General features: G+C 40.9%; 1 protein-coding gene across 1 annotated transcript; it reads right to left on the bottom strand.

The window, feature by feature from the left end:
* Window positions 1–289: 289 nt before the first annotated feature.
* On the bottom strand, window positions 290–16,366 carry LOC139641070 (glycerophosphodiester phosphodiesterase domain-containing protein 5-like; the record flags this gene model as incomplete). The annotated part of the gene is made up of 8 exons (XM_071515307.1): window positions 16,100–16,366; window positions 7,041–7,215; window positions 2,464–2,567; window positions 2,249–2,342; window positions 2,096–2,155; window positions 1,906–2,004; window positions 1,045–1,138; window positions 290–435 (listed from the first exon to the last, which is right to left on the bottom strand). Coding segments are annotated over exons 2-8 (714 nt in total), but the record flags the coding sequence as incomplete, so codon positions are not given.
* Window positions 16,367–16,736: the final 370 nt, after the last annotated feature.

Genomic DNA, 16,736 nt, shown 5'->3' on the forward strand with positions numbered 1-16,736 from the left:
TTCTCTATTGACAGCATCCCCAATAGATCAGAATGCAATGCAGCCACAAGACAGGTGAAAGAGTATCAGAGGGTGGATTTTTACTTTAAGGGACACTGTTTTAAAGTCAGTGAGAGCACAGTCCATTTACGTCTTTTACCCATTTACGAGCATATACGCTCTTATCCAAAGTGCCAGTGGGAAATGAACACCTGACCTTGGCAGCTGTGACACCATGCTCCACCCTTTGAGCCACAGAGCCTCCATTTGACTGAATCAGACAGTGAGGTCAGACAATGCACCGACTCACCATTGGCGCTCCCCGTCGGCCAATGACGTCAGGTCGAGGTTTGAGGTCGTTGCGGTCCATGATGCAGGGGCAGGTGAACGTGAGCGGCGCCAAATAGAGAGCCAGGAGGACGCCGATGTAGATCAGGAACACCGTCACTTGGAAGTCTGGGAAGGAGGAGGATGTCAGGGTCAGACCATCACCATGCCCAGGTCAGACAGCAATGAATTCTTAGCTTTGGCTGTGTTGGTTGGTAACATTGGTAACCTGCTTGGAGGACCGATTTAGCAGCTCCCTTTTCTTGATTAATGTCTCGTTTAATATGCTAGTTTGGATGTGTTGACATTAAAATATTTAAATATTTAATTAAACCACTTTTTCCTTGCTTAGTTGGAGTGATGGGAACTCATACAGTGAATTTTTGTGAACATATTTCAAATTTTCAGGGAGCCCTGGTTTTCAGCTTTTGCCTAATAGATACTTATTATGGTGATACTGCCTCTGAAATTGTAGTCAGAAAAAAAAGTTGATCAATTATATCCTGGTAGCTGATGGCCTTTGAGAATTGACATAGAGGAGTCCATTAAGCGCAAAGGCTGTAAAGTCTTTGTTAAAACTCAAGATACGGCCATAAAATACCCTGCATGAGTCCATATCACCCCACAAAAGCCCCAAAAATGTAATTAAAAAACATGTGAGGGGACCATTTACAGTGCCTCAGTGATGATGGGGAGTTTTTACTTGAAATAAGAGACAGACATGAAGAGGAGACTTACTGGACTTCTCCCTGCGGACAACATATCCAGCCACCAACCAGCTGATGGCTGTGATTGCTGCTAGCGCTCCTATGTGCAGGAAAGGTGCTGTTGACTGGGGACAAAACACAGATGTATTGATTTGTTGGTTATTTAGCCAAGACCACCACAGTGCAACACTGTGTTTATTAGCCTGAATGCCAATGGGGACAAAAAGATAAGGTATAAGGCTCAGGTATGTGTGTTAAAAGTGCAATAAGTAAGGTTTTTACTGTCCCATAGCACACATTTACCATAATATATCTGCAGAGGTTTGATAGGATTGTAGATCAATACCACTGACTCAATGATTACTTGGTCAGATTACTGGCTTTCAAATCTCACTTTCTGGCCCGTGGTCAGTTTTTTCTTTGACTATTATGTATATTTTAGATTTTAAAAGAACCCATATGATGTAGTCAAAAAGCAGCGAATTAAATGGGAAAAACAATTAAAAACATAAAGAAAACATATAGTAAGTACTTCGTACAGTCATTTAAGATGAGCTGAGTGTATTGTATTATTGTTTTGATTAATGTTTTTGTGTCATTCTTGCCATGTCAGATCTGCCATCCTGACCCCACCCCTACACACACCCCATCCCCAAAAGGACCACAATGGAAATAAGCCTCTGGGCTTTATTGTGTTATCCTGACCCTTGTGTTATCCTTATCCTTTTTCCTTTTATGTATGCACTCAATGCCTTGGCAGTGCTGGTGTTTTTAAAATGAAACTGTCAAATAAAATCAATCAATCAATTTGGAGTTAACTGTAAGCAGTGTATAGTGAGATTAAAAGGTGTAAAATATCATTCATCTGGTTTGAATTATCCTACAGACCGACCTGTAGAGATATAAGGACGATGTCCCACTCGTCCCCCCATATATCATCGACAGAAACCACACCGGAGATAGTGGTGAGCAGCGTAGCCAACACTCCGATCTGCGGAGACAAAACACACCAGGTTGAACTCACAGATTTGAGCAGAATTGAGCGATTTCCTAGTCAGACTTTAAAAGACAAGTCACAGTACCTTGTGAACCCAGTAGAGGTTCAGCTGCTGCCCCAGTGAAATATGAAAAAACGCTAAAATCTGAAAAAGAAGCAAAATTCTGTGAGTTATATTGATCTTAATCCAGCAGTAGCAAAGTATGCAAATATTTATGGGTATGAAAAGCAGGATTACCATTAGGAATGTAATGTAGCTGAATCCCACGGTGGTGGATGCGAGGATGGGGATCGTCTCGTCCTTCCATTCTCCAGAGCGGTTGTACACTGACCTGAGGCATGAGAGAGGGGGGGAGGGGGTTGAATTTAGAGTTTTTCCTCAACTCTGCGGCCTGGCTAGACAGCTTTTCACTTCCGGTCAGATGTTTTCTCAAAGCGGGACACGTGACTCACAAGTTGAACTCGTTGAAATCATTTTGAGCCACCAACCAGAAGTAGGCCCAGAAGAGCAGCAGGAGGAAGGAGCTGCACAAGATGATGAACCATGTACACTCCCACTGTAAAGCAAAACAAAAACAATGCACCATTTAATTCAATGCATTGTGAGGACTTGTTGGACTATGTTTTTTTACCAGACACCGGGTGTTTAAGACAGCTAGGTTGAATAACTATTCTGCTTTTTAGAGTATTTAACCCCTCATCTGTCCTCTGGCTTGACTTGTGGGCCAAAGGTATAGAGGAGAGTTTCTGCTGCTTTCAAGGACACTTCCCTTCAGTAATTAACAGGATTAGCAGTTAATGCCGTGGGGGGGGGGGGGGGGATAGTGTACGGCCGGCCAGTCACCAGATCCTGTTGAGCATTGATCAGCTTTGCGCCGCACCGTGCCTGGCCTCACCACCTCCACCGGGCTAATATTAGAGGCTGGGAGATAACAAGACGTGTGCAGACAGGGAGCAAATGGCCACACCGAGGAAGCAGGCTGCTCTCAACAGAAAGACGTGTAAGAGGTCTCACTTTTAGACAGAAGGGCCCCAGGAGGGGAGAGGGCACGCTAGCATGGGGAGATCTTCTACTGTGATGCGGCCAGGAAAAACATGACAGCATAAGATGGGGATATGACAAAGTACCAGGGGCTGTTTTTAATTGGTTTAGCAGCTAGCTGTAACTTAGGTGACAGGACAAGGCTGTGAGGCAATGAGCCAGAGTCACGTTGTTAATCTTTCCTCACGCACCAAACAACGTTGTCAATACTGTCGCGGCTGCAGGTTGGAACACGTCGATACAGTTGCCTTAACAGCGTTCATAATTATTCATAAGGGCAGGGTTCCCACTGTGGCCCTGATGGAAAAGTCCATGGCCTTTCAATGGCTTTTCATAACAAAGTCAAAGCACTTCCATGACCTAAAAATCTGATTCCTTCCTCGTTTGTTAATGTTGTTTTTCAATGATAATGATAATGTTGCCTTCCTGTGGAGAAAAACAGTTGAAACCCACCATCTAATGCAATGAATGTGAGAACCAAGTTGTGAAATACATTCTGGTTTGGTGTTGTAAAATTACCCATTTCTAAAATTCCCTGACTTTGCCAGAGCATTTCTCAAATTCCCTGACTTCCCCTGTCTGGAATAACCCTCTTTAAATTCCATGCTATTCTACAAATTCCATACACAGTGGGAACCCAGTTGGAAGGAGAAAGGAGGAGAAAGGGCTGATATGTACAAAAGGCTGTGTGTGTGTGTGTGTGTGTGTGTGTGTGTGTGGTCTTAAACAGACCGCCAAATGAGTGTAATTGAGACAAGCCTATCAGTCATAGCATGACTCTGATCTGAGTGATCCATGCCTCTGCAATCTAACACTTCCTCCTGAGTTCTGTATGGCCTCCAAAGGTCCCTCACCCCTCCAAACATAACCACTGTCACCCCACTTCTGACAGCACCCATAAATCCTGATCTATGTGCTGACTTCACCATATGACAGAGCCTTCCTCCCTTCCTTCCTTCCTTCCTTAGTTGATTAGTACTCTACAGTACAGTATATTCTGTATGGGACAAGGTCAGTGTCGATTGAGCTTGGGCTTACTGACAGATAAAAACAAAAAGCTGTCACAATCAGTGTACATGGTTATTGTGTTGTGATTGTGCATTAATTATACAGTATATTGATGTACATTAATTATGCAGTATATTATACCTGCATATTAGATTCGATGTTCCATAGAAAACTGAACAATAATGCATAATGAATTGCAAAACTAGTATTCACAAGGGAATAGTACTTTACTGTACTTACTGTACAATTATCACAAATCACTATATGTCACCAGCTAATACTAGTCCCAGGTGTGTAGGGTGATACCTTACACCCATAGAATTACCTTAATTTACAAATCACAAAAATAACATCAGTCAGTGGTGTCTCGACTCTCCAGAAACCAAATCAACAATCGAGGACTAAAGTAATGGATGAACTGCCTGACTTGTACCGGCTCACTCAACAGTGTGCCAACAACCAGAGACCAGAGCGACAGCTCAGTCCATAAACCAAACACTATACTATAAAACACTAACAGGACATCTGGCCCTGTTGTCTTGAAACGGCCTGCACAACAGTTCATCAACCAAACTGTACCTAACAAGTGACCTTTCTGGTATAAAACAGAAAATTCAAAAACTAAACTATCAACAATCAAGGGCTTAATCAAGGGATATAAGGGTGGCTGACCCAGCTGGCTTGAGTCAGTTCAGCACTAACAACACTGTATCAATAGATAACTGTGTCAACTATGCAAAAAAGAACTGCATTAAGAGCTGTGGAGATGTGGCAACCCAGTTCCACTAGGTACTGATATCAAATTTATGCAGCTTTGTCCATGCATTAGACCACTTTTATTCTATTTATTACACCACATAAGAGTTGATAATATAATTAATATGTAAGCAGGGTGTACTAATACACACGTGCACACCTTCCAGTTCTCTTGGACTGACTATAGGGAACCCACCACTGTCAAAGTTGGCAATCCCAACAGCTCAACGGCTCAGAGCACTGATAATCTGAGCCTGAGAAGACATTAAGATGTTGTTAGCAAATATACAGATACACCGAGGGTGAAATCAGGCCTGGGTCAGGACTAAAGTGCGACTGTCTTTAATGACAAAATCAGTCAGTAGGCTACATATCACTTTGTCACTGTGGAGAAATGTATAATTCAGTGTTAACAGACAATATTTCAATGCAAGCGCTGTGAGTCCGACTACATGATGCTTTGTAAACGGGGACAGGGCGAGGAGAGAGGCAGCTGTGTGCTTGTGTTTCGCCTCTTGGTCAGCACATCATTAGTGCCCGGCTCACACGTTCCGTAGATGGACTAATTTATGGCCGAGCCACTGGCTCTTTGTATTAAAGAAGTGATCCAGCAGCAGTGGCTGTGGCTGCCCAGTGGGGATCCAACACAGCTGGGCGTCTGGCTCTGGCCTCAAGATACAAACACTACACTGATTCTATGACTTGCTTTATTCACGGGATAGTTTTCCCTAGTAACTAGCGTCTGGTCAAAAAGACCCTTAGGAATCCAATAGAAAAAAAACTTCATGACATCAAAATCTATTGGATCTTATTTTGGAACCAAGCTTTCATGATTTTTAGAAAGTCTCAAATTAGATGCAACTAGAATTTCAACTGGAGCTTTACAAACATCTTAGAAAAATTAACAAACCTTAGGTTAGAGGTTCCCCAATTTCCAAAAAATTACAATTATCAGCAATGATTTTGGTGATTAACTGAACATTAAGGCCTGTAATTCCAAAATCAAAAACTCAGGCTGAATAAAAGCTTTGCTTTGGGTGATTACACGTTGGGTTGCTGTCCTGTCATTCTGTGCTGCCGCAGACAAAGCCTGACCTATTTTTTGGGCCTTCAGAACCACACAAATGGAAAATTGTTCAATTATTCCTGAGATGTGATCAGGTTTCAATGCAGGCTCAGCAGGATTGTGCGGTCGCTCTATAGGCCTCTGTTGTGCTCTGTTGTATGTAAGCCAACGACCACACACACACACACACACACACACAATACTGTGCTGAATTTACTTTCTACACATAAACGCTGATCTGAAATGTGCATACAAGTACACACACACACACACTGTACTGAGCATAACAATCCCTTTACTGGTCCTCATGATTAGAGCCTGTATTTTAGTAAGGCTCCAACTGAAATGTAATCATGCGGTTGTGTAAATGTCATGATGGCTCTGAGTTACAGCTAAAACAGCACTAGACCACAACAGGCAAACAGATATCATCACCTATAACTGGCTGGTGCATCTACTATGAACCTATTGACATCATCTCTCTCTGTTTTTACTTTTCCCAAGTCTCTTCCTCATCACAGTTTGTGTTCTGCTGTTTTCTTACTTCAGTGACAGTGGGACACAAGCGGTGACTTCACCGATGCCCTTTGCAAGATGACACTCAGGTTCAGCTTTCTCCCCAGTAAGGAGAAGTCCTGGTCTAGTTTCTACTGTTCTGTGTAATGACTGAGCCACTATAATTAATGCTATTGTGTAAAGTTGTGTTGAAGCCTGTTGGAGGAACAAGGTGCTTAAAGTGTTAAAGTGTAGTTAAAGTTAAGTGTGTCTGACAGAACACTGACTGAGAATGAACAGATAGCAGAAATTTAACAAAACTGAAAAAAATTACCTAAATACAGTATATATATGGTTGTACAAGTATGAATACACATAAAAACATAGACAGTATAATATACAAGTACCTATACTTATAGTAATAACAACAACAACAACAACAACAACAACAACAATGATAACAATAATAATAATAATAGTGATAATAAACATTATTGCAATTAATTAATTATTTGGTAAATTATTAATAATAGCATCAATATTATCATTATTATTTTATTTTTATTATTGTTGTTGTTGTTAATATAACAATCACAGTATTATTAGCATTGTTATGATCATTATTATTCTATCCATACTTTGTGATCATAAAAATCTTCTTACCTTAGAGCTGTCGTCATGGCAACGCTGGTAGCGTTTCCAGCGGCAACCATAGATCCCAGTGACGAAGGACAAAAAGAGCTGCTTCTCATAGACCTGTAAGGGTTGGTGTTTCACCATGCTCCTTCAGCCTCAGCTCGCCACCAGTCCGTTAACATCCCACACAGGACAGGGCACCCTGAGGAACACCAAACATTCATTTCAAACCTTTACGTGCAATTCAGTTTTGCCATGTCATGCCACGTCATATTTCTACAAAACACCATGAATGTGTTGACAGCCTTGGGCCTTGTTTGGAGTAACAACAGCAGTCAGAAGAGGAGCTGTCAACATACTATTCAGTAGTGAGTCATGTCTGGGACAGACAGGCTAGTAATATGGGAAAGGTTTTACAGCCATGGGAGAAGTCAACCGTCTCAGGATTTATGCACTTGGCAAAGTTGGCAAACAGGCATCAGTAGGTGGTAGACAGCAGTGAGAGAAGTGGGAGTCAGCACTAGAGAATACTTTGAGTATTCTCAGTAGTAATGCTGAGAGTGAGACCACATTTAAGATCCTCCATAGGATGGACTGTACTCCACTGTCAAGAAGCAACCTCGGTCCAAACTCTCCACAACTTTGTCTACATGATAATTGTTAGGGGTTTTGAAAGGTTTTCTAAAAGGTTTTTAAAAATGTAGTGACCACTTACAACTGTGGTTGATCCCTCCAGGTCAGACATGCTATTGTTAAACTAAGAAACCTGTACAAATAGTTACCTACAGTTTTTTCTTATGCGTTTTTGCTATTTTGTTTCTGTAATCTAGTTTTCTGTAAAACTTTCTTTCATATTTGTTGTATATATTTTGGAAAAAAAAGCAGTTGGTTCTGTCTACACATGAATGAATGTGTCTAAACATGAATGAATGTGCTGATTGCTATGCATATGACTGGAACCTTTAATAAAAAGAACTTAAATTAAAAGGAAACAGTGAGAGAGAGACAGTGTGTTGCCCTCAGATTCACTTGTGACTTGGAGAAAAGCCTGTTGCCTTGGTGGCATGTAAAATTGTCTTGGCAGAGAGCGATGTTTTTCATGCCTCTCTGGTAGAGACGGTAACTTCTCTATTTTCTGACAACAGTCCTTCTATCTACTGAAATGAGGTAATGTGTTGATTTTTTTTTAGCATTTACAGACCATTTCTCTCTGAGGAAGCTAACAGTTGCATCTTTTTAGCCGATGTAACCCATGTGTAATTTACACATCTAAAAATAAAGCAGCATACTGGAAACAACTGCCCTCTGAACCCCTGACCTTCAGTACCTGTCAGTTTAATATGCAGCCTCCATAAAGATGAGCTGAAAAGGTTAGAAGTGATATGGAGATAATTGGGTAAAATATATAATCTATTTTTCATAATCAACTCTTCAGAGAAAGTTAATTTTCCAAGTGTGATTGTTTTTATTCCAAGAAAGACCCCTGTTGCCTTCACTGGCACTCTCTCTCATAAAGCTAATTAAAATTTGAAAATATGAGCCACATTGATCATGATGTTCACGGTAATTGCCTTTTAGATGCTCTGTGAAGCCATTCTGTACAGCTTTGTGTGTTTGAAGTTTGGTTTTCTAATTTTCTCAGGTTTAGTGTGGATTACATGGCTGATTAACAGCAGGGTGCAGATGGCTAAATACAGATGGCTACACATACTTTCTCTTCTTTGACCATTTTTATTAACTGCAATTGAAAGCCCTACTGTGAATATGAATGTTGATGAATTAATTTTGCTCCCTCATAGTGTCAATCCCTTCCGATTCCCTTGGTTAATTGTGTAGATTGTAGTCTACTCTAATACTATAATTCAAAATAAAACGATCTGTACAATTACAAAAATGGTGCTGAATTATGTCTACATCTAGATGTGTTGCACTTGAAGCTAGTATTAAATGCAACAATCCTACAGGGACTTTAATAAGCTTTTCAATGACAATTGCTAAAATAATGCATTATAATAACTTTCTCCATTGTCTTAGCATAGAGTATAGCTCAATACTGTACTGCTGAAACAGTCTGGTAATTAGCCTTGTGTCAGAGCAGAGTATTCACCTCTAAGGGAGTGGCAGTGGGAATTACAGTCATTTCCACTGAATTATTTATCAGCCATACATGTGCAAAAAGTATGAGAGCTTGCCTGATACAGTATCAAGGTCAAGCAAACAAACAAAGCTGAGCAGAGCAGTCCAAGGCCATATCAATCAATCAATCAATCAATCAATCAAATAAGTGAAAGTGAAAGAGTGAATAAATGTATGGATGAATAAACATCTAAAGAAATAAAAAACATAGATAGGTATTTGATTGACAGACAGATAGATTGACAGTCCTGACTTTTAGAGTTTATACAAAGTTTAAAAATGATGCACCTTGGGCAACTTCCCTCTACAAAGTGCATTTCCAATGTGAAACACACGACACAATTTTACTGTCCCGTTGAAACAACGCCTTGGCAACAAAAACGTATCCCTTGGATTGAACACTCTATGTACTTGTTAACGCCTGAAGATCAATATCTGTAACACAACCACTCAACCATCTTGGCCTGCTCTACAATAATTTATCTTCAAACCGGGGGAATAAGCCTGGACTAACATGTTAACAACTTTTCTACAACTCAGGATAAACTCTCCTCACTCTGTTTTGGCCGACATTGACCACAAACATTTATTTTTCCTCCTTGCCGCTTCCGTACAAAAACGTACTGTAATATTAATATGTTTGCCACAGTGTCAGGCAGATGTAGAAAGAATAAGGCAATGGATAGCTGCTTGACATTCAAGCAACTTGTGTGTAAAATTTGCTCACAAACACCTCCTAAGCTGTATGGCTTTATGGGTACAGTATGGGTCGGAGAGATAAGGCAAGAGGACACAGTGGGAGGAAGAGGAAGAGAGACCAGTTTCTCCACCGACAGCAGCCTCAATAGACCAGAATGCAATGCAGCCACAAGTCATGTTGTGTTTTGAGTAAGGGTGCTTTTTCTTGCTTTTTCTTGACTGGAAACTCTCGCTCTCTTGCTGTTACTATCGCTGTTGTTATCGCTCTCTCCACCCACACTAAAACCCACAGCTGAATACAACAAGTCCAGGAAAGTTCTCTTAGGGTTGTTGCAAGTCATTCTGGGAAATCTAGGAAATCAGAAGTAGAAGTAGATGAGGCAGGTTGAGGGAAAGTGTGTCCAACAACAGTATATTACAATACCATATCCAAATTAACTCCTGGAATGCTTTGAACTTCACAGATTGGTGATATATAAAAGTGTAAGAGTATCTGAGGGTGGAATTTTCCTTTCAAAAATGGGCACATATTCTGTTGAATATTTTTGTCTGCTGATTCTGGTTCAATTTATGTTGATTCATTTTTTGTATCCATAGTCTACTTACAGCTCCATATTGTCTGCAAACCAACTCTGTGTTGAGCTGAGATTTTAGTCTTTCATTTGCTGCTGTGTAGATGATTCTGACAGATATTACACCAGAGAAATGGCATGACATATGAGTGTGAAAAGTGTGCCTACCAATCCTGGTCTCCCCTATTATTCACTGACTGGCGCCTGAGTATCTTGGCTGCAATATGCCTAGAAGTGACAGTAATCTAATAAAGACTATTTAGGTGAAAATCTACGATTGTGGTCATTTGGTACATAAATGATAGCCTACATGGGAAGTTTATCTGTACAACAATACCAAATACAAGCACATTCACTTGTTTCGGTTTTGTTTCAGTTTGATAAGTCAGATCAACTGAACAACAATTTACTATCCCATCAATCATAAATCTCAGGCTTGGCGCAGAACACAATTAGGAGAAATGATGGATTAAAACCCTCCTTGGCTCCGCTTGCTAGCCAGATAGGTCTGGATACATTAATTTCTCTTTTTGATAACAGAGGGTGATAAACGACCATTTCCCACAGTGAATGTTGTCAGATAAGGACAGACGAGAGAGGCAGGGCCCATTTCCCGGTCAACCTTCCTTAACAAAACAGACCGGTCCTTTGTCCTTATCTCGGAGCAGACGGATCACAGCGTCACACAGGAACAGTGGAAGTGTGTTTGTCTGGCCGCCGCGCGTTCCTGTGTGTCTGTGTACAGCCACGACTGTCTGTTTCCATGACGCTACAAGTCACCGCACTGCAATCAGATTTTCACGGATTCAGCTAACAAAACACTGAGACAGTGAGTGATGTTCCAGCCATAAAGCTGAGAGCGAAAGGATTGTGCAACACACAATAAGACTGATATCTGCAATGGTGCAATACAAATACAATTGCTTTTCAGGAATGGTGTGCTAATGTTCATCCACAGAATTTGAATTGATGGAAAGGTCATTCCCATTCAAATCTACACTCGCGGTGATGTAGTAAAAGATGTATATGATAGGTATATATATGCAGTATGTATATATGATGTAGTATTGTATATGACATGTGTATGATGTATATGACAAAGCCAAACAGCTTTATGACCAGAGGACGGTGAAGAAAGCAAGTAAGATCGCGAGGGACTCAACTCATAACCTCAGCACCTGCTTTCAGACCCTGCCCTCTGGTAGGGGATATGCTGCCCCTGTATTCAAAACAAACAGGGGCAGGGCCAGCTTCATCCCCTCTGCTATCAGGCTTCTTAACAAACATAACCCCCCGGAACCCCCTTGCCCCCTCCGCCTGGAAGAACTGGCCCTGTTGTGCTAACACACATTCCCAGAATTAGTAGATTTTGAGTCGTTCCTCGTGTCTTTTACTATGGTGTCTTTTTTAATGTGATATTATTTACCTATTTTATATATTTACTGTCTTGTCTGTTAGTATGATACTGACCTGAACAAAATGAATTTCCCTTGTGGACAATAAAGAACATCTAATCTAATCTAATCTAATCTAATGATAGTATGTAAAGCCCTTTGAGACTTGACTGTGATAAAGGGCTCTATAAATAAACTAGACTAGACTAGACTAGACATTTGACTGGTACACTTACAATGGCTGCCATAGAACGTTTGACAATGTTGTCATGGAAATCAGTGTCAATTTGGTGCACGAGACGCGGAAAGCTGATGTGTTACCATGGCAACAGCATCACTTGAAAGAACATTCCAGTGTCAGATGTGATGAACATTCTAACTCTCTGAGTCTCATGTTCTGTCCACACATGAAACAACGCTCATTTACATGGCAGCATTATTAAAACTCTATGGAAGCCATGTTAGTTGTATCAAAGGAAATCAACTCTCTATGTTGCTTACTGTCTGAATTAAATTGATAAAATAATTTTATCAAGATGATCAACTCTATTCCTTCCTACCCATGCAGTCTCTCCATACTCCTCCACCTCATTACACATCACAAGTATGTTACATATAATAGTCGAGCTGTGCATCTTATCCAGGTTCTCTCAGAGGATAAGTGGGGGGCATTTGTTTACAATTCACCGCTAACCTAAATCTATATAATGTCAAAAGGAGGAAATGTTTGTGCATCCACACTGCAGATCTGCATCCTTTCACTGTTGATTCATTATTATATGGGAACTCCCAGGCCTGAGAGAGACTTCTCCTGGAATCAGAGGAGTTGGCAGATTACCAGCATTCACATCCTGACCCCGTCCTCAAACAAGGGCCAACTAGAGCTGAAATCACAGGGGACTCATTCCAGCCAGGTTGGCCTATTGTCTCTCTGTGGCTTTCTACCATGGTGCTATCGCCAGTGCTGTGGTCATCAGGAGGACAATTAAGGTCAGGTAGGCGTTATCACTGAAAATAATTTTCTATAAATCATGTCTGTTATTTATTGGACACTATCTAATTAATGGCAGGAAGCAAAAGCTGTATTATTATGAACTAACATAATTATAACTATGAATCTTCACACAATTTCCATGAGTCGCTTACTATTCAGAAAGCTATATACGTCATTGCTGTGAATTCACCTTGGGAGCGCACAGAATCTGTTTCCTTTCCAATGGGTGTCAACTGGACAGAAGGAAAGAAAGTTAATTTGATCAAAGGTTGCTACCTGAGAACACAATACAATTCACCTTCCAAACACTCCTCACCAGTAATCTATGCAGTGCTCTGAATATTGAATATTGGCTCCAACTCCAACTTTTTTTTCCTTACATAGCCATTTACTTGTTGGGTGAGTTTCATGACCCTTGGGGCTATGAAATTGTTAAAAATGTTATAATTTTTTAAGTACATACAAATAGTATGGAAATAAGCGCTCTTAGGTATTGGCCTTTGTTATTGAGCACTTAGGCTATGTGGTGAATTTGTCTTTGCTCTTAGCTTTTATCTGATTTTGACTGAATTTTGCTTCTGTCTTTTGTTGCATGTTGTCTGCCTGCAACTTTTATGTCTGTCTTAATACTGCTTTCTTGGCCAGGCCTCCCTTGAAAAAGAGATTTGTTTTTTAGATTTTGTTTTGGCCATTTTTATTTGGTAGTTGACAGTGAAGATAGACAGGAAAGATTTGGGGTTTGAGCAGCAAAGGTCCCAGGCCAAATTTGAACCCCGGACATCATAGTTACACAGTACAGACTTTAGCCAACTGAGACACCATGACGCCCCAAAAAAAGAGATTCTTAATCTCAATACCTCGTAAATGAAAGGGAAATAGATGTTTTCTCAGGAGGTAAGTGTTTTTGTCCGACGTCAGTAGCATGAAATTCAGGGTTTATGCCAGGATATTTAGAGAGCTTTGATGGAGTGAAAGCTGTGCACAGGATGAAGGCAATACGGTTGTTGTAACACAAAACACCATGAAAGAGATGTAAAGAAGGGTGGCGTCGCACGTCATTTGAGAATAACAGCTGAGGTAGTCCTGGATCCAGACAAAAACAAACGGCAAAACAGAAACCCCATCAACACTTGACAGATTGGATGAATCTGTCAATAACAAATAAGTGCAGCGTAAACCTCCATGCCTCTGTAGGAATGTCTCCCACACACGCTCTATTTACAGTATAATCATCCAGTGCACAGTTTCAGTTTGATGGTTTACTGACATTTGCAGTAACTGAACTTCCAGCTCTAATGTGTTATTAGTGTTTCCATACATTTGTATTGTTGTAAAAGTATTGCTGTACTCTTGAGCTCTTTCCTGCTTTGGGCACTTGGGAAACGGCATGAGAACTGCAAGTTTTTCATACGTTTATGTTGCATTTACTGTAGAGAAGAAGAGAGAGAGAGAGAGAGAGAGAGAGTTATCCAAACATCGGTATCATTCAATCAGGCTCACCTCTACTCTAAAAGCAAAGCCCTTCCTGCTGGGGCTTCAGCTGGCTGTGGGCCACTTTCCTCTCATGAACCTGCCATTACCTGAGAAGACTTTAGGCTACTACTCTTCTCGGTCCCTTGCCAGCTTCTCCAAGTAACCTGGTTAACGTCTACACCTCCCCACGGGCAGGTGGCTCGGCACGCTGTGTGGAAGTTGTCAGTGGAGTTAGAATTATGTGCCCATTGAATAATAATACAATAATCCACTAAGTCTCAGCCACCGAGTCTCTGCCATGTCTGTCTATAATTAGCCCTTTATATCGGTCACTGTCGTCTCTTTCCAGGCTCCCTCCGTTGTTCACTCCTTCATGAAATTTATATATGCATGCATTAATAATATCCTTAATCTTTCAGTGGATTTAGCCCAAAATAGAGTTTCCATTAGTGCCACGTGCTCATTATCCACACACAGGGAGGACTATGAGGACATGGACTGGAAACGCTGCCATTGTTTGAGCCAATAGGTTTACTGAATGCGGAGTGTTTTGAAGAGTCATGTTAAGGGCTTTCGTCTGACCTGGTGTTTTAACCTGAATCCATCAAGGTGAGAAGACATGGGTTTCTGCTGGCTAAAAGTGAGATCCTCCCTGGCACAGCTGTTAAACCTTCGCCCGTCCTGCACATCATCAGCCGAGCGGCATCTGCCAGTTCGGAGCCAATCACTTATTCATTAAAGATGATTTAAACCTGACAGATAGTGCAAGTGATGCTGCAGGCAGGCCAGGATGTGGATAGAGCTGAAAATTGGTGGTCAGAAATCTTCTACTAATCAGATTTGGAAGGACAAAAAGGACAGACTAATGTAATTAATGCTTGATTCATTTTCTTTGCAGAGATGATGACATTGCCACTTGGTTGTCAGTGACTCCTCCCATCTTTTTTTATACAAATGATCTACCGCAGGACATCAAATCACCCTTTCAACACCTTAATCAAATATAAATATTCAGTCAAGCAACTAAGTGCGGGGACAACTGAGGTCTATATGCAGTTTCAGAAGTGTGCCTACACTGTCATGGAAGTTTTATTAGTCCACAAGCCTCTACCTTGCACTTATCAGACCATGTTAAAGCAAAAACAGACCTCATCAGCCAGAATCTGAATAAGACTGATGGAGATGGAGCCAGATCAAGATCAGTGTGCCTTCATGTAGCCATTTCTTATTTCTTGTGTACTTCCAACCACTGACACCACTTTTCCTTGACGCTTATCTTTGATTTACAGAGATCTAGAAGTAAGTGTTGGGACACAGACATAGTTAACCTTAGTAACTCACAAGCTACTCAATTCTGAAGCTGTTACTGAAGTTTCTCAGTGCTGAAATGAAATTGCATTGATTCCACAACTGCCAAACAACCATCATCCAGGAGAAAAGTTGACATGAGAAATTATAGACTGAAAAATCAACTTATGTCAATTTATGTCAATTGACTTCCTCCACTCCCCCATTGTATTTGTATCATGATGTGTGAATCAACGTTTATGGACAGAGTAGGGTGATATTAGGTGAAGGTGATGATGATGATGATTGATGATGATAAACAGCATGTGGTTGCAGTGGCCATAAGAGCATTTAAGTCTATGAAAGTAGTGTCTGATCCAAACTAATGCATTATTCCATCCACACTCGGACAAAACCACCCACTGCGATCATAATTCCATCAAACTGATCGCAAAACAACACACTGAGGGCCAAGTGACAGTTACTCAGATTATATGAAGATAATCCTCTGAAGTGCGCACAAACACTCACCTCACCTCCACGACAGCGTTTCTTCTGGACGATGTTAAAGACGCAAAAGCTCTCGGGTTGATCGATTATATTCCCATGGATGTCGAAGTAAAGTCGCCTCTTCAGTGTTGGACTTTATGGATTCATGTGATAAGTCTTGAAAGTTAGTTGCGGGAGCCGTATGAGACAAACCATTGGCACACATCAGCCTACTTTAAACCATAGCAGCGGAGGCCCGGAGACTCAGAACGCAACGCAACATACAAAAATGTATGTTTCAGCAAATTATGGGATAGTTGCTCCTAGAATAAAGACGCACCTAAGGTTCATAGAAGAGTTAAAAAGCTGTAAGCCGTCCGACACAGTGTGGGTGGAGCCGCTGAGCACACTGCAAAAAATATCCGCCTTAACAAGTCATTTAGTCTAGTGTTGGGGTCTTAGAATCTTACTTTCTTTAAAACTAGAGGAAATTAAAAGGATCTGTAAATGAGGAGGGGTAATTACGTTGGGTACCAATGCAGTTTCACCTGTTTCTACGATTTAATTGAAACAATAAATTGTAGTGAGGCAGATCTCTGTACTAGTGTGAAGAAAATGACACTTTATTCACGAAAAGTTGATTTGGAGAGCAGTTTGATTTACATTGGAAACAGATTAA

The sequence above is a fragment of the Centroberyx affinis genome, unplaced genomic scaffold (assembly GCF_046629955.1).
Source record: "Centroberyx affinis isolate AG114_WGS23_722 - 3 ecotype Tasmania unplaced genomic scaffold, CSIRO-AGI_Caff_v1 ptg000336l_1, whole genome shotgun sequence".
Classification (NCBI taxonomy): Eukaryota; Metazoa; Chordata; class Actinopteri; order Beryciformes; family Berycidae; genus Centroberyx; species Centroberyx affinis.